Source organism: Corvus kubaryi, unplaced genomic scaffold, assembly GCF_017639235.1.
Source record: "Corvus kubaryi isolate FWS band 111438036 unplaced genomic scaffold, C.kubaryi_AGA036_p1.0 55505, whole genome shotgun sequence".
Taxonomy (NCBI): Eukaryota; Metazoa; Chordata; class Aves; order Passeriformes; family Corvidae; genus Corvus; species Corvus kubaryi.
Window position 1 is genome coordinate 13948 of NW_024581411.1, and position 22297 is coordinate 36244.

At 52.6% G+C, this 22297-nt stretch overlaps 1 protein-coding gene across 1 annotated transcript; it reads right to left on the reverse strand.

Annotated features, from left to right (window-relative positions):
- Nucleotides 1-2059: 2059 nt before the first annotated feature.
- On the reverse strand, nt 2060-22291 carry LOC121672376 (Alstrom syndrome protein 1-like). The gene is made up of 12 exons (XM_042044997.1): nt 22114-22291; nt 20412-21879; nt 19392-19517; nt 18192-18362; nt 14882-16041; nt 11787-11901; nt 10713-10922; nt 8700-8944; nt 8021-8204; nt 7726-7789; nt 6556-6655; nt 2060-2510 (listed from the first exon to the last, which is right to left on the reverse strand). Exons 1-12 carry the CDS (start codon nt 22123-22125, stop codon nt 2466-2468), a joined length of 3900 nt encoding a protein of 1299 aa, XP_041900931.1. The 5' UTR covers nt 22126-22291; the 3' UTR covers nt 2060-2465.
- Between the last annotated feature and the right edge of the window lie 6 nt (nt 22292-22297).

The window sequence follows — 22297 nt, forward strand, 5'->3', positions numbered from 1 at the left end:
CTCAGGATGGAAATAACAGCACAAAGAACGAGGGGAAACGGTCGGAAAGGAGGAAACGGAAGGTGCTTCTGAAGGGGGAAAAGCCTCTGATTTTAAAATGAAGCACATTTCAAAAGGTGGATTTTTACACCTCTTTTCCCTTTCCCTGCCTTGTGCATCTCATCCATGAGGGTTCCCAGCCCCAGCCCAGGCTGTGGACACACATCTGTCCTACACAGCAGTCCCTGGGGGGTGATGCTGATCAAAGGACAGTTCTGAATAACTGAAAACACAAATCTGCTCCTACAGCATTCAAAAACCCAGTCCTGCCCTAATTCCACTTTCAGAGCCCTGCAGAATCTCCCCAGAAGTCTCTGTGTACAGCAGATTGAGAGGGGGTGACTCCACTCTGGAATCAGCACAAGACAAGCACAATTTCCTGAGTTTTTGGAAAGCAGCCTGGCGTGCTGGAAGCAGTGACTGCAAATGTCAACAGTCTCCTTCCCAGAATTACAAACACTGGACGCTGCTCTGCATCCACAGGAGCTTCACCCACCTGGGGGCTGGAACGGCAGAACAGGGGGGGCATCACTTCAGGAGCATCCCCCATGGAGAAATCAGGGAAGGATGGATGGGAACAACCCCCCCACCAATTTCAGGGGGAAATTTCATCACCCAAATGTTTGTCCAGCCCTGGAGTCCCCATCCCTGGAGGGATTTGAAAGCCCTGTGGATGTGGCACTTGGGGACATGGCGCAGGGGTGGCCTTGGCTGTGCTGGGGGAACGTTGGAGTAGATCTCTGAGGGATTTGGAAACACAGCAAGGCTCTCAAGCTCCCTTCACTTCTCATCACTGAAAGCTTAAAAGCACAAATGAGCAGCTGAGTGGCCTTGAATGAGCTCCAAGTGAGGCAGGATCTCGTTAGGGCTCCAACACCCCCAGTCCCTTGTCCCAGGGAACAAATCTATCCCTGTGGGTCTCAGGGAATCCATCAGAGCTCAGCCCCAGCAGTTCCAGCACCTTTTGCTTCGGGAACACACAAAGCTCATTTCCAGCCCCAGAACAAAATCCAAAAGGCAAAGCAGCAACTTCCGTCCCAAGTGATCCCCAGGACAAGGCAGTGGAGGGAGCAAATCCCAGCTCAAGGCCAGGCTGGACAGGGCAGGGGGCACTGGATGGGCTCCAAGGTCCCGTCCAACCCAAGCCAGGCTGATTCCGTGATAAACAGGCACAGTTGGATTTTGGGAAGCTGGAAGGTCTGAGGAGATGAGCCACAGCCTGAGCTGATTTATCCCCGCCATGGGATGCTGTAATCTGCACTTTAACTTCCATTTCTGAGACCAGACCAGATCATGGAATCCTGGAACGGTTTGGGAGGGAAGAGACCTTAAATCCCATCCAGTGCCACCCCATCCATGGCAGGGACACCTCCCACTGTCCCAGGCTGCTCCAAGCCCCAGTGTGCAGCCTGGCCTTGGGCACTGCCAGGGATCCAGGGGCAGCCACAGCTGCTCTGGCAATTCCAGCCCAGCCCCTCCCCACCCTCATGGGGAACAATTCCTTCCCAATCTCCCATCCATCCCTGCCCTCTGGCAGTGAGAAGCCATTCCCTGTGTCCTGTCCCTCCAGCCCCTGACCCCAGTCCCTCTGCAGCTCTCCTGGAGCCCCTTCAGGCCCTGGAGGGTCTCTCCAGAACCTTCCATGCGTGAGTGGTGCCCAGCCCTCCCAGCACTGGGTGTTCCCTCACAGCTGTCCCTGAATCGCTACAAACATCTGAAGCAGAGAAAATAGGAAACCACAGTTCACACCCACTCTGTTTTCCTCAGATGTCTTTTCCTGTTTATCCATCCTATGAACTCCTCAGTGGTGATCAGATGAAACTGAGACTTCAGCCTTTTACAAACCACATCTCTCCACTGCCTCTTTCCAGTGATGCTGGTCCAGGGCACAACCAGGGGCCCTGGCAGGATAGAACCACCTGATAAAGGGGATTCTCCCAGAAAGGCCTAAAAACTCCCCCCATCAGCACAACTGTCTCTGCTCAGTGCCTCCGGCTCCCTGCACAAACAGCTGCAACAGTTACTGCAACACAGGTGTTTTATTGGAGGGTTTCTCAGTACAAACGGTAACAAGTCCATTTTCTACATCGAGACAGGAATTTAAAAAAAAATTTAAATCCTTGTTAAAACCCATTGAAAATAAATATATAAAACTGCTATTCCAGCCAGGGAGTTATAAATACATTAAGAAGCAAGTTTTTCCAGACTCTGTTTCCTCTGGAAGTGCACATCACCACTATAAAAACCCAGTTATTTATTTAAAACCCCGACATTCCCCCCTGATCATTGATTCTTACACAGGGCAGGATTAATTAGTACAAAAGTGACCCAGTAGCACAAACTCAAGCTGCAGAAGCATTTACTGCATCCTCCCACCAGGTCCTGCTCTGGGCTGCAGCATGCCAGCCTGGCTGGAGACCATCCCTTCAGCTCCAGGACACCTTCTTCCCCAGGACACGGTTGGTGATTTTCTGAGAGAAAAGCAAAGGCAGACAGGTGAGGTTTAGTGCTTTGAAAATTAAAAATGCTGAGCCTAAGTTCTCTGAACAGGTTGTTATGGAATCCCAGAACCGTTTGGGTGGGAAGGGACCGTAAAGCCCACCCAGTGCCACCCCTGCCAGGGCAGAGACACCTTCCACAGCCCAGGGTGCTCCAAGCTCCGTCCAGCCTGGCCATCAAGGGGCAATAAAACACCACAAAATGGGAATTTACACCTCATAGGACAGGAGCTGCTCTCTGAGAACACCAGGATATCGCTGTGCTGGCTGCAGGGGAACGGTCGGGAACAGGCCAGAGATTACCCCTGGAAGTGGCTCAGACTGTTCCCTTCAGCAGGATCCTGCCATCCTCCCCTCCTGAGCACAACCTCTGCGAGCCACGTGCTCCCCAGCCCGGGTGTGCTAGGGGAGGACTCAGGAAAAGCAGCAGAGTTCCAGGGAAGAGCCACAAGGACAGTGGAAGGTACAGAAAGTGCTTTCCACCATAAACAGTGGAATAAATCAGGACAGTGGGAGGGATGAGCCACGGCTGAGCGGGAGCAGGGGGAGTCTACACAATCCTGAGGCCGAAACACAGGAAAAGTCCTTTGCAAACTCTTCCCGAATGGGCCGAGAAGAATTTTGGTAGATGTTAAAGAACCAAACCAAATCACACCCCACACAGAACACTCAGTCTGTGACCCCCGGCAGGGGCTGGGTCTGGAAGGGCTTTAAGGTCCCCTCCAGGCCAGAGCAGGGAGTGGTTCCAGAACATTCCCCAGAGCTCCCCTCAGCGCAGCTCCCGGCGGCGGAGCCCGCGCTTTCCCTCTGGGGCAGTGACACCTTGTGGTCCCCGCCTGCCTCCGGCGCCGGGCCGTTCCCATCCCACAGAAGAGAAAGGCTCCTCAGCGCTAGGGCTGGGTTCCCTCGCTAAGGGGCAGAGGGAAGCGATCCATTAACTGCTGCTCCCTGTCAGGATCGTCCTCCCAATTTACTGAAATTACAAACTCACTCCACCCAATGGAAGAGCCTCAGTAATAGAACCAGTTTGGATCTGATAAACTCAGAAAATCCACTTCCACCTCCCTGGGGTTGAAAGCGTTCTGATTGCTGTTGCCATCAGATCAGAATCTGTTCCCGCTACAAAGCCTTCAGAATTCCAGGGCGCTCCCATCCCCGGATCTGACGGGGATGATTTTATGCTCTATTTGAAATTAAAAGTACAAAAGAAAAAGGGCTGCTGGGACAGAACATCAGCCCCGACCCACGTGCACCCTGTGATAAAAATAATTTTGCTATCTCAATAAAGAGAAGCATTGAACAATTTCAGAATTAAGAATGTCTGCACACTCCAGCCCAGGGGTCTTTATGGTTCCAGTTCTAGGTGAGCCCATGTGGTTTCCTCCTCAGGATCACCCTCACTCAGTGCCAACAAACCTTATTATTATTCTCTTTTCACCTCAGTGAGCTGCCCCAAACTGTCACATCAACGCCCTGAAACCAGCCCTGAGAGCCCTTCCCCTCCCAGAGTCCTGCAGGGATAGTTGCACTTCGCTTTACAAAAGGGAAGCAACTTTTGTTCATACAGATTCACTAATTGGGGGTCTTATTTTGAGTCAAATAAACTCAGTTTCATCTCATCCCTCAGCCTGGACACTGAGACTGTCCACCCCTGAAGCACCCAAGGCCAGGCTGGACATTGGGGCTTGAAGCAGCCTGGGACAGTGGGAGGTGTCCCGGCCCTGGCAGGGGTGGGATGGGATCCATTCATTCATTGCTTCCTTTCCCAAATTTTCATCACCCACTGTGAGCCCTCAAGGCCCTGGGGAAGGCTCTGGAGCCCCAGGAGCAGCTGAGGGAGCTGGGAAGGGGCTGGAGAATTCCTGAGGGAGCTGGGAAGGGGCTCAGGCTGGAGCAAAGGAGGCTCAGGGGGGACCTTGTGGCTCTGCACAAGTCCCTGACAGGAGGGGGCAGCCGGGGGGGTCGGGCTCTGCTGGCAGGGAACAGGGACAGGAGGAGAGGGAACGGCCTCAGGCTGGGCCAGGGCAGGCTCAGGGTGGATATTGGGAATATTCCTTCCTGGAAAGGGCTGTCCAGGCCTGGCAGGGGTGGAGTCCCCATCCCTGGAGGGATTTAAAGCCCTGTGGATGTGGCACTTGGGGACAGAGGGCAGTGGTGGCCTGGGCAGTGCTGGGGATGGTTGGGCTCAGAGGGATTTTCCAACCTCAGCGATTCCGTGGTTCTCTGATTTTAGGGACAGGGCACATCCCAGGCCCTGCCCTGGGGGTCAGGGACACAGGGGCCGTGCCCAGCCCCACCACTGCCCCACAGAGACCCGACTCTGGCTCCCTTTTCCATGTTTTCCCTGGATAAATGCCAAAGGAGCTGCTCCCTGCTGGGTTCCCTGGGCTCCTGCAGGGACAGCAGCAGAGCAGGAGCAGCTCTGTCCCAGGCCCTGAGTGCTGCCCCACACCAGCCCTGGGACAGATGCTTGGAGCAGCCTGGGGCACAGGGGATCCTTAAATCCATGCTAAGATCCATCCCACACTTCATGGAGCCCTTGGAGCAGCTCCTTCCTTCTCCCAAAGCTCTGTCTCATTTTTGGAGTCATTCCACAAAATCTGCAGTTCATTTTTCAGGCACAACGAGCCTCCCTCAGAAACTGGTGCTCTCACCCCATTCCCTGATTTACAGCTCCTCTCGGCAGCTTCTCTGCATCAGCAGGGAAAACTCAAACACTGGGATTGTTTACTGCCATGAATCACCACCTCTCCCCCAATCAAACCCACATTTATGTACAAAAGTTCTGATCCTCTTCCCTTCCAGCTGACTCTGCCACTCCAAGTTGGCGACTGCCAGAACTCATTTATTCCTCAAACTTTACTGTACCAGCAGCTGGAATTCTCAGACCAGGGAAAGAAAAATGTCCTGAAAATACCCTGCACAAGTATAGCAACAAATTCAGTCTCTCCAGTGGTAAATTCCCCAAATCAGAGTAGGAAGATGTTTTGGATAATACATTACAAGTCCTGACTTTCAAAATCCAATTCCTGCTGTTCCCAACAAATAAGCAAGCCTACCACTCCAGCTCTGGAGTACTCCAGGAAAGGAGCTGTTATGCTAAAACTGAAGTGCGAGTTTAAGATCCAGAGGGGAAAAAAAAGACCAGTTTTAATTCCAGTGCCTGTCCATGCCCAGGGATCCTGGTTCACCCCACAGTTCCCAGACAGGGATCCTGGCTGGGCAGTGCCCGTGCTGGGAGGCCCCACCATCGGCTGGGCAAACAGAAACTCCTGAAATCCTCAAAGTTAAATTTCCACCAGGATTGCCAGCTCTTGCCTGGGTAAATTAAGGATGACTCCAGGCTTTGTTAAGTACGGCTGGGAAGCTGGCTGGCAATTCCCTGAGCCAAACCCATCCACAGCCAGGGCACAGGAGAGCAAACCCAGCAGCCTCGAGGACACTTGTCCTTCCTGGAACGTGCTCCATGATCCTCTGTCCCACCCAAGGCCCTGCACGAGCCCCTTCCTGCACCATTTCGCCAGGACCATGCTCCCTGCCTTGTTTCCACAGCCATGGCAGGATTGCAGGTGAGCAAGGGGGAACTCCAAAGCCTGGCTGCCTTGCCCTGATTAGATGGAACACAGCCTGAGCACCCCCTGCAGCCCAGCACCGGGGAATTCCCACCCGGCAAATTCCTTTGTGTCTGTGACTCCCCGAGGGACACAGGTGTCCCAGAGGATGTCCCTGAGGGAGCAGGGGTGTCCCAGAGCAGGTCCCTGAGGGAGCAGGGTGTCCCAGAGGATGTCCCTGAGGGAGCAGGGTGTCCCAGAGCAGGTCCCTAAGGGAGCAGGGGTGTCCCAGAGGATGTCCCTGAGGGAGCAGAGTGTCCCAGAGCAGGTCCCTGAGGGAGCAGGGTGTCCCAGAGCAGGTCCCTGAGGGAACACGGGCGTCCCAGAGCAGGTCCCTGAGGGAACACGGGTGTCCCAGAGCAGGTCCCTGAGGGAGCAGGGCGTCCCAGAGGACAGAGGGCACTCACTGTTTTGTAGAGCTGAGCCCTCAGGCGGTAGGAGCCGTACTCCAGCCTCCTCTGCTCCTCCTCCCGCTTCTTCCTCACCTCGGGGAGCTGCTCGTAGATCCTGAACGGGAGAGAAAAGGCAAGAACTGTGATTTGGAACCAGCTGCTATTAAAAACCACACCCTCTGCTCTATGCCCACATTCCTTAAGGGCTGCTGGCCAAGCACAGCCCTGACAAACGTGTCTGGAGTTTAGTGGTGTCCCATGGGAAAACGCGGGATACACAGCAGGGCTGAGCCCGGGAATTCCCACACCTGGAATGTGGAAGGCTTACACCCTAAGAATACTTTTAAATGCTAGAAATTACTAAAATAGAACACATCAAGGGGTTTATTTTATATATTGTGTATTCCAGTTGGTATTTTGTGGAATCACAGGGAAACCGAGGTTGGCAGACACCTCTGGAGGTCACCAAGCTCCTGCTCAGAGCAGGGTTAACTCCAAGGCTGGATCAGGCTGGTCAGGCCTCATCCCTTTAACTTGTGATTATTTCCAAGGATTCGGGCTCTGCCACCTCTGTGGGGTCCTGGCCCAGCACTTCATATCCCATTCCCAGCAAAATTCAGCTGCCATAAACTCCCATTTTTTTATGCCTTCCCATGCTCTCTGCAGCACAGCCTCTCCAAAGGGTGAATCCACCGTGAGTGTGCTGGGCATTCTAGGGATGAATCACTGGAGTGAAAAATAAGACAAAACCTGTCCTCAAGTGTTTTTTCCAAGGGTAGAAGCCTCTGTATTCCCTTGGGGTGATTGTTTCTATAGAATGCTTCTTCCTCTGGGGGAAATGCTGCCTCACTCCTGCCCCAATTACCCACTTTGGTAGTTTGTAAACTTATTTAGATGTTCCAGTGTCCCCCAGCCCCATTCCCTCTCCATCTGGGATCCAGTTTGCTGTGGATGGCTGACACTGCAGCAGAACCCTCAGGCTTAGCTACAGAAATCACTTTTCCAAAATGATTTTGTTTCTTGGGATTTCTAAGTAAGACATTTCTCCCTCTGGTAAGGTACCTGCATTTTTCACTGAAAAAGCTGAATTCTTTGCACACCCAATTCTTTGACTGCAGACAGGATTCAAAGCTCTGCCCTACCCAGGGCACTGATCCACCTGAAATAAAATTCCCTGAGCTTTACCTTTTAGATCTTTGAACCATTTCACTCTTGGGAATTGCTCTTCTTTTTTCTTTCCTCAGGAAACCTGAACGGAAAATTTTGAGATAAGGGGACGATGAACAAGTTTGTTACTGCAACAGTGTGAGTTCTTTGTAAGTTTTATAGAAGTTTTTAAAAAAACTCTTTGTAAGACCTTACAGGCAATAGGGTTAAAAACCGTAATGCCTTAATTAGAAAGAAATAATAAATAAATACACCCTTAAGTATGACGTGGAATTCTTTAAATCGAAGAATTCAAAGCAGACCCCTGAAATACCTCGGTGGGACACCAGGTGATTTGCACTCCTGCAGTCCTTCCTCTTCCCTGGGGGCTGCAGCAGCTGCTCCTGCTGGGATTGCAGCAGCCCCTGGAGCCTCCTCTCCTCCTGGAGCAGCCGCAGGTGCCGCAGGCGCTGCCCCGAGCGCGAGATGAAATCGGGGCGGTGCAGGGCCAGGGCCTCCTGAGGGGACAGAGAACATACCCTGCCTGGCCTGACTGCGGCTGGCAGCAGCAGGGGAGACCCAGAACACCCGCCACAAACCCCAAAGCATAGAAAACATCCCATCATAACACTGGGTGCAACACAAAACTCCTGCCCTTAACGCTGGGCAGGCGCTCAGAGGCCTGGTTTAACAGCCAGGAGCCGAACTGGCCAGAAAGGAAAAAACCTCGAATAATAATAATAATAAAATAGTAATTAAAGCTCATTTTCATCTCATACTATGTACATCTCAGTATTATTTCTGCACAGAAACAAGTGTGGTGGGACGTTCTGTCAGCTACATTCCCTCTGGCTCCCGAAGCCAAGGGATTTAATCCCTAAAATACCAGCCCAGGTCAAATCCCGGGGCAATACACTGGGGGAGTGCTGTGGGGAAAGCCAGACTGCCACGAGCACTCCATGATTCCCACCCTGTGGAGGTCCTGGCAATCCCTGGGTGCAGGGTGCCCTCACCTGCAGTGTCAGCTTCCCCAGGGGCTGCCCCAGCCCCTTGGCAGCCCCTGGGTGTGCAGCTGCTGCCTGCCCCGTGCTCTGCTGCTGCTCCTCCCAGTTCTTCTCCCGCAGAGGCTCCCTCCAAGGCTTGCTGCTGCTGCTCCAGGGCTCAAACCAGGCTGGCCCAGGGCCAGGAATGGCACTGCACTGGTTTTCTTTCCTTGATTCACATTTCAAGTTCTCTGCTGGGACAAGCCATGGAGTCCCTGGTAAAAGAGCACAGAAGAGAAAGAAGATTTGGAGACAGTTCATGGGCCTGTTTGTCCATCCCCATCCATGGTCCTTTATTCCTGGAGGAATCCCAGAGGCTGGGGGGGAACAAAGAGCTGGGAGGGGACACAGCCAGGAGAGCTGATCCCACCTGCCCCAAGGAATATCCCAGACCACGGAACACCACGGTCAGCAGGGAGAGCTGAGGGAAGAGGAAGGGGAACACTTGGAGTGATGGTGCTTTGACCTCCCAAGTCAGCACCAGGCACAAAGGAGCTTTCCTAGGGATGGGAAAGTGGGCAGGGGCTGAAAGGGCCCCTCCAGGGCCTATGGGCGGTTCCAAGGAGGCTGGAGAAGGCTTTGGGACAAGGGGAATGGTCTGAAGCTGAAGGAGGACAGGTTTACACCGGGTATCAGGAAGGAATTGCTGGCTGGGAGGGTGGTGAGGCCCTGGCACAGGGTGCCCAGAGCAGCTGGGGCTGCCCCTGGATCCCTGGCAGTGCCCAAGGCCAGGCTGGACATTGGGGCTGGGAGCAGCCTGGGACAGTGGGAGGCGTCCCTGCCATGGCAGGGGTGGTACTGGAGGGGCTTTGAGGTCCCTTCCCACCCAACCCATTCCAGGATTCTCCAAGCAGAGAATGAATTCCTTGCCTTGCTGTGCTTGTGTGGATTTTCCTTTCCCTATTCACCTGTCTGTATCCCAATCCAGGGGTTTCCTCACCTGACCCTTCCCATCCTGTCCCACATCCCTCGGGAAGGGAAGGACCGGTGGGGCTCAGGTGCCAGCTGGGGTTAAACCACAGCAAAGCCCAGCTTTGCACCTAAACCCAACCAGTGGCAACACTGCAGCGACCCCTCACTGCAGAAATTCCGGTGGGAATTCCTGTAGGAAACACCTTGGGCAGGGTCAAGAGAATTCCTTTGCCAAGTGTCCCAAAACCAGCCAGCCTTTATCAAACACCACTTTTGAAAAGCACAGAACTGTTCGTTTTCCAGGTTTCTCCATGGAAAGAACAATTATTTACCAGCAATCACACAGTTTTAAGGAGCCTCTCTGCTGTCCTAAGCCCTGTGGCTCTTTATCCATATTTTGGAAGATCGAATGCTTTCCATCTCCCCAGTGTTTGGTGAGTCCCCAGGAACTCAGTTACTCACAGTTTACACACATGGTGATGCGAATACAGCAGCTGGGGTTCTGAGCAGACACTCTGAATTTTCCATATTAAACCCTTATGAGAGAGAACCATCAATCCCCACAACAACAACAGTGATGAGTAAGGGAAATATTTTTAAACACTTAATTGTGATGTTGTGAAGAGCACAAGGAATTTAAGAGAGACAAAAAAAAAAGAAATTAAAATGTCAGGAGGCTCCACCAGCAGCCTAAAAATGCAACTCTCAGAGTCGAGTTCTTCCCAGTTTTCACTCAAGTACTCTGGAAAAGTCTTCTGGGAAGCCTCAGGGTGTGAGACATTAAGGACAAGTTGGTGACCAGCACTGAGAGTTTAATAGAACGTTTTGTGTGTCAGAAATGAACATTAAGTGATTCCCATGTTCTCCTTCCTCACCTGTTTACTCCTCCCTAGGGACTGCCGTTCCTGCCTGTCCAGCCACTCCAGGACTGACAGTGCCATCACGACTCAGCACCACAATAATCCCCTGGCAGTGGTTCTGGCTGACATCTCGGTGAATCCCAGCAGGAGTGACTGTGGCAGGACAGGCCCGGCTGTCCCCAGCCCTCCCCACAGCCCCCCGGGTGCTGACCTTGCTGGAAGTGCAGCCTGTTCCTCTTTGTCCTTCTGTCCACGGGGAGCACCACCCGGAGCTGGTGCCAGGCTCCTGCTGCCCCTCCATGGCCACCCTGCCACGGCCCCAGGGGCTCCTGCAGCTGCTGGCTGGACCTGGGAGTGGGGAAGGTCACCCCAACATCCCGGGTGTTCTTCCTGGTGGCACTGCTCACGATCTCCAGGTCTCCTGGAATGGAAAGGGAGCAGGGACATCTCATCCACGTGTGCCAGGGCAGGGAATGACCCTCATCTCAACTCATTTCAGCCTTCAAAAGTCAAAACCTTTTATATTCCCACATCCCCAAACCAAGGAGAGCTTCCAGTGGCTCGGGACTGTTACTGTGTGATAACCTGAGTGAAATGAGAGTGGTGAAAACCAAACATCCCAAGCAAAATATACATTTACATGGGGGTGGGAATCAAACTGGAACTAACTCTGCCCTACGAAAATCCTTCCCTGCTTCAGTCCACTTGCACACAAGCAGTAATAAATAAATAATTGCTGTATCTGATGAATAAACCAAGGCCGTTACTCAATGTGATGATGGGGAGTTGGCGTGGAAATGAATGCAGTGAAGAAACTGTTAATTACCACCAGAAAAAACCCAACTGCAGAACTGCACCAGGCCAGGAGCAGCTCGGGATTGAAATAGAATTTAACACCCAAAATATTCCCAGGAAGAACACGGAACACTGCAGTTGCCTTCTGAAATAGCATATGCCCACAAAATCCATTCTGGGAGGAACAGATGTCTCAGGAGAAAACAATAGATAAAAAAAGGCAGTTCACCTTTGCTATTGGAATGGATCAGAAGCTGAGGTTAACACATCTACAAGTGACAAAATTGGTTATTAGAGCAGCCCCAAAATGCCAAATAAACAGCTCATGTTCACTGATCACATCATCCTTCTCTGACAGCATCTGAAGTGAATTTGGAGGGTGCTGCCTGTACAGACCCTCAGCAGAAACACCCAGACTCGGGAGAATGGGCTCCAAAGACAGGAGGAAAGGCAGGAGGAATCCAGGAGAATCTGCAATTCCGGGACCCACCTGCCTGGATCCCTTTGTTCAGCATCCGTGTCCGTCGCTTGTTGCTGAGAGCAGAGCTCGGCCCCCAGGAATTGCTGCTGGCACAGGTGGAATCCGAGGAAAAGGGGATGGTGCTCTACAAAAACAGGCAAGAGAACAGAAATTCCTGAAATTCCAACCAAAATGAGCAAAAACAGGTCTTAAACAGAAAAAAGTCACTGCTTTTGTCTTGTTGCACCTTGGTTCTGTTGTTATTAATGCTGATCCCAGGCTGATCTGTCTCCCTGCCCTCACAAAAACCAGCCCCAGCTCCCCATCCCTGTGCTCCAGGGCACTTCCAGCAGCCCGGTTTTGTAGGAAAAGCACTTTTTTTCTGTGGGGAAGAGCTTGCAGGGATCAGATTCTGGACAGCACTGGGCATCCTCCAATTCATTTGGGAATGTTGCCCTGGAGAAGGGAAGGAGCCAGGGAGAGCTGCGAGCCCCTTGCAGGGCCTAAAGGGGCTCCAGGAGAGCTGCAGAGGGACTGGGGCCAAGGCCTGGAGGGCCAGGAGGCAGGGAATGGCTTCCCAGTGCCAGAGGGCAGGGCTGGATGCGATACTGGGAAGGAATTGTTCCCTGGGAGGGTGGGGAGGCACAATCCTTTCACCCTGTGATCCTCACCAGAGTCCTCCAGGTGGGAAAAATGAAACCCAATGAATCCATGAAACAGGAGGACACAGAAGGAGCAGGGCTGAGGCACAGGAGGAGCCTCACACCTTCATTTACACCAAGCCAGGTGTGAAAGCTGCAGGGCTGGACACAGCCCAGCTTGGAGATGGAACACTAATTTCAATTAACCAAGCCATTAAACAGCAGAATCCTGTCCCAAGGCTGGGCTCTGTGGAACACAGGGGCTGGGGCTTTATCAGCACCCATGACCCAGCAGCACTTCCAGGCTCCCAGCCCAGCAGCCAGGCCCTGACAGCCCCTGCAGCTCCCCTGAGCTCCAGCTCTAATTCTGGAACTGCATCTCCCCCCTGCCCACAGCAATTAGCAACCTCTAGTAAACTAATTGGTGTCCTGTGAGTAACCCCAACACCAGCCACGATGGAAATGCAGAGGCCTCTTCATTCCCTTTTACTGGAGTTCTGTCACCCCTAAGCAGAATTTCAGTTCAATACTGAAAGGAGGCAATTTTGACTCTCACGAAGCTGGTTTTTTTAATTTCCTGTAACTATCCCAGCTCCAGGAGAGGCACTGCACAGATGCAGGGATACGGATTTTCTTTCAGATAATAGAACATGGGAACATTTGAATTGTGAATGTGTGAATTTGAATTACGTGCTCAGCAGAAATGTGTAAAATCAGGGAGAACAACCCCAAAATATCCCCTTCCCATGCACGTGCAGCACCAGCAGCCATTCAGTCCTGAGCAGTGCCAGGAACATTCCTGCTTGGATGAGAACATTCCCTGTTCTCCAACCTTAGCTCTGCACCTGCTGCCAGATGGCAGCTCCAGGAGGGACTGGGAGAGAGCACAAACTGGGAGGGAGAAAAACCTCCTGGGATGGCTCTGGGAGCTATAAATACAAAAAGCTGCAACCAAGTTTCTGGAAGCAGAGCTGACAATGGGCTGTCAGAAACCTGAGCTCCAAAATGCAGCACTCCCAGAAGGACTGGGGCAGGAATCTCTCTGGGAGCTGGGCTCCTGCTCGGAATGAGGATCTGCCTCTGAACCACAGACATTTGCACTAAAAATACAATTAAATCTTGACTTTTCCTCAGCTAAACCGCCCAGAAATGATCAAAACTGGAATTTTAAATGAAATTTGCTATTTTGTCATCTATTTTCTCTCACTCCTTATTTGAGGGGGCTCATGTGTGTCTTCAGATGGATTTTTTAAAAGAATATTTCATCACCAGATAAAAAAGATATGTTTCTAAAGCCATGGGGGTTCAATGAGCCTTTAATGGGTTTATTCCCCTAAGCATTAATTCCATTTGTCATCTCACAGGTGATTTCAACAAGTAAAAAAAACAGATTTGGGTTTAAGGTTCAATAGACCCTGAAAAATTAATCTTGTGGATGGAATGTGGAATAAAATCATCTAAATTCTACAACCATGCCAGAAATGCTGGATCCTAATGCCAGTGTTCTGATCAATAATCCTCATACTGCAAAGTTCAGCGCAGTTTTATTTTACCTTTAAATAAATGTTATAAATAAAAATATTAAATATTTTTAAACCATTCTTCACCTTCAAAAAGATCATTTCTCCCCCAGATTTATTTAGTTATTTTCATTATTTCATAATTCACTGGCTTATTTGACACACAGACTTGGAGTTGTTCCTATGAAATAAAATAGCTAATTTCTATTAAACCTGGTAGCACTGATGCCAGTTCCACTTTCTTCTGGAAATACAAAAAAATGAAAGAAAAAGTTCAATATTCCTCACTTGTTCTGTACTTTTCAGCATTCCTGTGTATTACAGACCCCCAAACTCTGCAATTCCTGACTAAAATCACCAAATCCACGCTAAGTCCCTCTTTAAGGACATTTCCATTTCTCCTCCAAAGGGCGAATTCACCTGAAGGAATTATTCCCTCCACTTTCAAGCAGCTGCACTCACCTGCAGAGCTCTCACCTGGAATTCTCAGCTCTTTGAAGAAGCCTGAACTGCTCAACACAGAAACTGAAGACGCTCACAGCCAGCCAGACAAAACAATTCCCCATTTACAAAACAAACAGTAGGAAAATTTCAACAGGAATTGTACTGATCCTTGCCCAGGGATTTTCAGGCACGAATTTGCATCAAATTTACAACCTCATGTTGGGCACTGCCAAAGCCAGAGCCTGCAGGTATCCAGGAACAGCAGGATTTGCTTCCCAAGGGAAACAAAGACAAGGAGCAAAGGGACAGAAAGCACAGAGGGTGTTTTATCCTCTCTGGGTGCTGCCCTGGCTCCTGGAGGGGCAGATGTTGGCTGGGGCTGCTCAGGGGGAAGGCAGAAGCCTCCCCTATAAACATCCCTGGAGGTTTTCAATGATTCCCAGCTCACAGAGCCTGTCCAGCACTGGGGAAGCTCCTGGGGATTATTCAGAGCTGCCCTTTGGGCTCAGCGAGCACTTACCTGGGTCTGCTGCCTCTTCCCAAGCCCCTCGGCAGCGTCCTGGGGACATCCCGCAGCCCCTGCTCCGCTGCTCTCATCCTCGGAGCGGCTCTTCTGGTGGCTGATGGCACAGTAGAGCTGGGCCAGCCTCGGGGACAGCCTCGGGGCCAGCTTTGGGGCCAGCCTCGGGGCCAGCCTGAGCCTGTGCTGCCCGAAGGCCCGGAGCAGCCTGGCCGTGTCGATGGTGGACGTGGACATGGAGCTGCTGCCCTCGGGGCTGTCCAGCCCCGCCTGGGTCCCCGTGTCCCAGCCCGAGGTGCTGCAGCTGCTGGGGTCTCCGCTCCGCCTCGTCTCTGAGGAGGTGTCACTGGGAGCTTCCAGGTACTGCTCCTCTTCCAGAATCCTGTTCAGGTGGTGGATCCTCCTCTCCCCTGGCCCCTCCAGGCTGTTTCTGCCGTGGATCTCACGTGGCCGCTCTCCTGCTCGTGCTCCCTTCGGCTCCATGCTGCTCCCAGACCTGGCTTTTCCTGCCAGCCGAGTTTCTGTCTGTTCCCTTCCCTGCACTTTCTCCTCAGGAGCCTTCTCCCCAGCTGGTGCCAGTGCCAGGGTGTGCCTGATGGGATTCTGCAGGACCCTGGCCAGCCGATCCAGGCGCTCCACAAGGGACAGCTCGCCGTTATTCCCGAAATCCTGCTGCTGGTGTCTGCTCCGGCGCTCCAAGAACTTCACCCAGAGCTCATCCAAGCTGCCCCTGGAGTGGCTTCTCTGCCGTGGTGCTTTCCCCACGTTCTCCTCGAGGACAGTTGTTTGGGCACGTGGCAAAGGATCACTTCCAGCTGCTTCCTGGTGCAGCTCCATCCCAGCTGCCTCCTTCCCAAGGGATGATGCCCTGGCACCCAGATCCTCGTTCCTACTCTCATCGGCCTCTGCAGTGAGAGCAAAGAATTCCCGCTCCCCTCCTCTCCTGAGGGGGACACAGGAACCCCACTGGTGCTGCTGTGCTCTGGCCAGGGCAGTCCCCGAGGAGGGGGGAGCGTGTCCAGCTCCAGGAGCATCCCTGCAGAAGTCCCTGGAATCCAGGCAGCAGCTGCTGCTCGTGGGCATCGGGCAGGACAGGGAGAGCCGGCTGGATCCGGGCACGGACTGGGAGGGTTTGACAGCCTTGGAACGATCCGTGAGTTCTGCAAGAGAAAAAAACACTTGAATATTTTGTTTCTGAGCTTAAAGTGGAGGATTTTCATCCTAAAACTTCCAAAGCACGCCAAAGGATTCAAAGCAGGGTTGCTGAGCTCATTCCCAAAACGCAGTGAACTCGGAAATGCAGTTTGAGTGTTAAATTAAAGGCATATAAAGTGTGTTTTCTATCATTTGCAACATGGAATCCAAGAGAATATTATATCCAATGAATCTGGGGAGGAATCCAATTCCACCCCAGGGAATTGCCCTGACCAGCACTGAACTGAGCCTTTATTTAGAGTCATGCCGTGGGTTGGGTGGGAAGGGACCTCGAAGCCCACCCAGTGCCATGGACAGGGACACCTTCCACTGTCCCAGCGTGCTGCAGGGCCTGTCCAACCTGGCCTTGGAGACTTTAAAGGCATTTTAAATATAACTTCATATTTAATAATATGAATAGTAACTCCATATTAAAAAATACGACATTTAGAAATGTGCTTTGTCTTGTGCTCTTTGGATAAAGGCCGGGATGATTGGATCTCTTCCCTTCCCAGCACGGGGCTTTGGTGGAACACAGAGATCAGGGATGGTGTAGCCAGGCCCAGCCTCGCTAACTCTGAAAGCGCAGGAATTTTTCTTCCCATACAAGGGCAATGTTTATAAACTTGTGTAAGAGGCTTCCTCCACATCCTCCTGACAAATGAGATCAGGCTTGGGAATGCCAGGCAGAACTTTGCTATTCCTGGCTTTTTAGAAAGTTACCAAGAAATGGAAGGAATGTAAACAGGCAAAAAATAAAAATAAGTTTGTATAGAGAAACTTTTTTTTAAAAAATACATAATTTGCATAATTTTAAGCTCTAGACAAGCTCTGTGGGTAGAGGTAATCTTTTATTAGATCATCTAAAAATACAGTTGAAGAAGTCAGGGAAGATTTAAGACATGCAAGTCTTTCTTCCGAAAGCTTCTTTAAAGTTCCAGCTGCACTAGCTGCCTTCACAAAAGACTCTTTCTCCTTAAGTTCTTTTCTCACCTGGGCCTTTAGACCATCACAGCTATAAAAAAATATTAGGAGATAATTTTATATTAACACCTCTGTTCCCCTCTCTTTTTTATCCAGGTTACTGATGTTGCAGCCTTACATAATCATCGCAATTTTCCTCTGCAAATAAAAACTGTCTTCTGGAAACACCAAAATCTCTCCATTCTGAGAGGAAAAACTTCAAAGAAAAAAACCCCACCTGCAGTGAGAAATGAAAATAACCAGATGCAATCCCTATCAACACATCAGGACAACTTCCTGAGGAACCACCAGCTGCCTTAGGGAGAGATGGCAGCCACGCAGGAATTCTCTGCTCACCATTCCCTGTGTCCAGGAACGAACACCCAGGGAGCTCCTCAGCCACTCCCCGTCAGTATTTGTGTTGGACAAACCGGTGTCCACGAGGATGAACCTCAGCTGCTGCCACGAGAGCCAGAGCCAAAGGCAGCAGGGAGCTCAGCCTGATCCCCCTGCGGCACACAAAGCCTGGAGTGGCCACTGCAGGAGCAAATCCCGACCCTCCTCCCTGGGCAGGCTCCACCAGCCAGGTCAGGCTGAAGGTCAGGGGACACCCCGGGGACAGAGGGCCCTGATGTGACATCACAGGACAGCAGAGTATCCGTGGGCAGGGCCAGCCCCAGCCCAGCTCAGAGAATCCCAGCTGGCTGCAGCCACAGGGAATTCCTGACAATCCCACACGGGCTCCGGCAGCCCTGGAGACACTGGAACACCAGCAGGCACTGATGGCCAAGTATTTCATGGAATCAGGGAATGGCTGGGGTTGGAGGGACCTTAAAGCCCATCCAGTGCCACCCCTGCCATGGGCAGAGACACCTTCCAGTGTCCCAGGGGGCTCCAGGCCCCGTCCAGCCTGGCCTTGGACACTGCCAGGGATGCAGAGTCCACAGCCTCTCAGGGAAACCTGTATTTCATCAGTCAGGGAGAAGCAGAAAGGTGAGGAAGAGAAAACAGAGTTAAATTTAGCATTTTCAGGCAGACTGTCAGCGATGTCACAGGAACCATGGATCCTGAAATGTCAATCTTTTGCTCTGATTTCTTTCACATGTACAAAACCACACAAATAATAACAAAATTAAAACCACATTCTAATTACCTGACGAGCATTCCAGTGGCATCCTCTGCTCCTCAGCCCAGGCCAGCTTAGGCCTGGCCCTGTGACTGTGGCTCGCCCCTCTCTGCTGGACAGCTGCTCTGCCTGGAGGAGGACCATCCCTCAAAGCCAGCACTCGGGCCAGGAGCCCTGGGGGAGGAGCATCCTCTGACCCTGCCCAGAGAGAGCAGGAGGAGTAAATCAGGCAACAGGAGAAGCAGGTACAGAAATGCCACAATGAACCAACAATCCGGAGCCCTGGCAGTGCCCAAGGCCGGGCTGGACATTGGGGCTTGGAGCAGCCTGGGACAGGGGAAGGTGTGTCCCTGCCATGGCAGGGGTGGAATGAGATGATCTTTAGGGTCCCTTCCTACCCAAACCATTCCATGATTCCACGATCCTATCCCTGTCTCAGTGTTAGAAACCTAAAAAACTCTTCCCACTGATTTCTCATCCCTGCCAATCCCACCTGGTTACATCCCGTGGATTTCCTGCACTCAATTCCCTCAGCTGCTCCTCCTGAGCTGAGCCCTGACTGCAGCAGGGACTGGGAAAAACAAAATGTATTTTTTCATCCTGCTGTACATTTTCCTAGAACCTTGTGCTGCTCCATTTGCATAGTGAATTTTTATATATGGCATCGTCATAGCTGCAAAACAACAGATTTGTGTCACATTTGTTTCTCTCATTTTGGAAATGTTTCCCCAGATAAACTTGAAAAAGGTCAAGAGCAGGGACACCTAAACCATGCCCAGCACAATTTGTGGTGCAATGACTGACCTGGGCACTTCTGGCACTGCTGGAGCAGCCTGATCCCTTGGTCTCCCCTGCTGGAATTCAGGAATTGGGCATCTCTGACATGAGTTTTGTCTACAGGTAACTCTGGATGTTAAAAAGCTCTGAGTGAAACCAACCTGCAGATGAAACCTGCAATGCCCAGTGCTTCATCCTTTACAGGAGAAGTGGCAGAGGTCTGAAAGGATCCCAAGGGAGCGGGAATGCCCAGAGGGAAGTGGGGGATGACCAGGCTGTAGAACACCGAGCTTTGCTCCTTCCCACTGCCAGAAGGGAGCAAGAACCCCCCTCCCAGCGCAGAGCTGGAGAGCAGAGCCTGCTCTGAACTGTCCACCTGGGCTCACAGCCACGGATTCCAGAGAAGCCAACCCAGAATATCCAATTCCCCACGGGATGAGGATGTCGTACCTGAGCGAGAGCTGTCTCCGCTGGTCTCTGACTCCCCTGGGGACACGGTGGCTCCTGGCTTCTGATAAGGCACGTAGTACATGCCAGAGCTGCCCGAGGGCTTGTATGGCAGCAGCAAGGGCTGGGCTGGGGGTGGAAGGGAAACATGAGCAGGAGCCAGGCTGGAAACCCCCAGTGCAGCAAGGCAGGACCTGGGCACACTGCTCAGGATGTTCCTGCTGCTGAAGCCTGAGAAATCCCATTCTTCAGGAAAATGAATTGCAACTATTATTTCATTAGTTACATTCAATTATTTGAATTTTGTAATCCCCATCCAAAGGCAGAAGGTTACTGTCACTTACCTGGAAAAACAGCTTCACCTATTTAATACCAAAATTGTGATCAGGGTGGCAAACACTGACTGACAGAAACATCTCCTGTACCCACAGAGCTCCCAGCTGATCCCTGTTTCAGGAATCACTTCAAAGGAGCAGCCATGTGTCCCTCAAGTCAATAAAAGCAACAACAGAGCCCCGGCACAAAACACCACTGGGCTGGGAAACCCCTGTGAACATCCACTCCCCTCTGCTGACAGATATCCCAAACCCTGCACAGTTTTCTGTTTGATTCTATTAAAAGCAGCCATGTGCAGATTTCCCTCTGACTTTTTGGTGTTATCTTGACTAGAGAGTAAATCAGTGATCAGATCCAGCTCTCACTGAACTCCAAGTGAAGCAAATTAAATCATCTACATACAAACACCAGAAAATACTCTCCAACCACACTTGGACACAATAAAACCCATTCTAGAGAAACCTGAACTGAGTCCCAACTGCATCCACACAAATCCCTCCCCACCAAGCTGAAAAAAACAAGTTTAAGGGTTGGGGTTTCCCCCCAAATGAGCAACTCTAAATATCCAAATTATCTCAAGGGTGTTATATCCACAAAAAAGCTGGGTTTGGGTTTTAATACTTGTCAATATCTTGAACTTGTACGGATTCAGGTCCACAGACACACATAAGACAGGAATTTGCTCACCAGGCTGCCTTGGGAAGGGGGGAATCTCCTTGTGCGATGAAGTTGTGACGCTGGGAGGTTCAGGGGCTTTGGGCAGCGACGGCTGCTGGGCAGCATTTCCACCCTCCTGGGGATCAATGCAGACTTCTGCTGAGAAGGTGGTTTTTGTAGGGCTTTCTGTGGTGATCTGAGTGGCAGCATCAGAAGTCCTCCTCCCAGGCTTTGCAGGAAGGGTTGAGCTGGGGATCCCCGTGGCCCCAGGTGCCCCCGAGTCTCCCCGGAGCCAGGCTCTGGCCCTGCCCTGCAGCAGCAGCTCCTGCCTGGAGGAAAACACCCGGCTGGGATCTGCTGAGGCCGCTGGCACAGCTGAGCTGGGATCCTCTGGAACACCCTCAGCAGGTGGGAATTCAGGAACACTTTCCACTGAAGCTTCTGGAGCTGCTTTTAAAGTTACTGCCTGAGCCCTCCCTTGAGGTTTGTCCCACACTGTCATCCCATTTCCAGCATTCTCGGCGCTGTGCAGCTCTGAGTTCCTGATCCTGGAGGAAAGGGTGATGTGGACACAAGACAGGAATTTCCTCACCGGGGATGGGGGAGTCTCAGACGTGGTGGATAAAGCCTCATCTGCAGGTAAAGGCTGAGAAGGACCCATCTGCTCCCTCGCAGCCTCCTTTGGAATGGGACGGGGCTCACCAGGGCTTTTCCTCTCCTCTGCCAACACCTCACCGTGGCCCTTCAGCAAACCCATTTGTGCAGCTGCATCTGAGCCTTCCGAGCTCTCACAGAGCTGGGTGTGGCCAGGTGGGATCTTCTCCTGCTGGGAAGAGCTTGGAGAGTGGGGTTCAATCAATGGATTTATTTTCTGACCGGCTCCTGTGCTGCTATTGAGCCCCCTAGGTCTGGCACTCTGCCTGTCCCCCTCAGTCACCTCTGCAGTGACAAAATCGAGGTGTTTTGCACTCAGGGTCTGTCTTTTCCCAGGATCCTGGGCTGCACAGGCCGTTTCCTGGCGAGCTCTAGCTCTGGCACTGTCAGCAGAGACAGGAGGAAGCTCTACAGCACCACCAGCCCCGTCACCCCCCATGCTGGCCAGCGTGGGGCTGGGGGGACAGCTCTGGGACCTCTCCCAGGGCTCTGAGCCGCGCCTCTCCTCCCCAGCGCCGGCAGAGAGAGGCCCCACAGGCAGGATCCCCTCCAGCCCATCCCTGGGCAGGCTGGGGCTGCGTGCCAGGGCTCCCAGCGGGGCCGGCGGCCGCCTCGGGGGGCAGAGGGTGAGGGAAGCGCTCGGCTCCTCCCAGCCCTGCCCCAGCCCCGCAGCCGGCAGGGGCAGCTCCCGGTGGGCAGCGGGGGCAGCTGCGGAGCTCCCTGCACCGGGACCCCACTCCAGAGCGGCACGGAGCTCTGCCACGGCACCGGGACGCCCCACGGCACCGGGACGCCCCACGGCCGGGCGCCGGCTGCACACACGCAGCTCAGCACCACGCCAGGGCTGCAGCTGCTTGTCCTGCCCCTCAGCACCACGCCAGGGCTGCAGCTGCTTGTCCTGCAGCTCAGCACCACGCCAGGCCTTCAGCTCCATGTCCTGCCCCTCAGCACCACGCCAGGGCTGCAGCTGCTTGTCCTGCAGCTCAGCACCATTCCAGGGCTTCAGCTGCTTGTCCTGCCCCTCAGCACCACGCCAGGGCTGCAGCTGCTTGTCCTGCAGCTCAGCACCACGCCAGGCCTTCAGCTCCATGTCCTGCACCTCAGCACCATTCCAGGGCTGCAGCTGCTTGTCCTGCACCTCAGCACCACACCAGGGCTTCAGCTGCTTGTCCTGTACCTCAGCACCATTCCAGGGCTTCAGCTGCTTGTCCTGCACCTCAGCACCATGCCAGGGCTTCAGCTCCACGTCCTGCCCCTCAGCA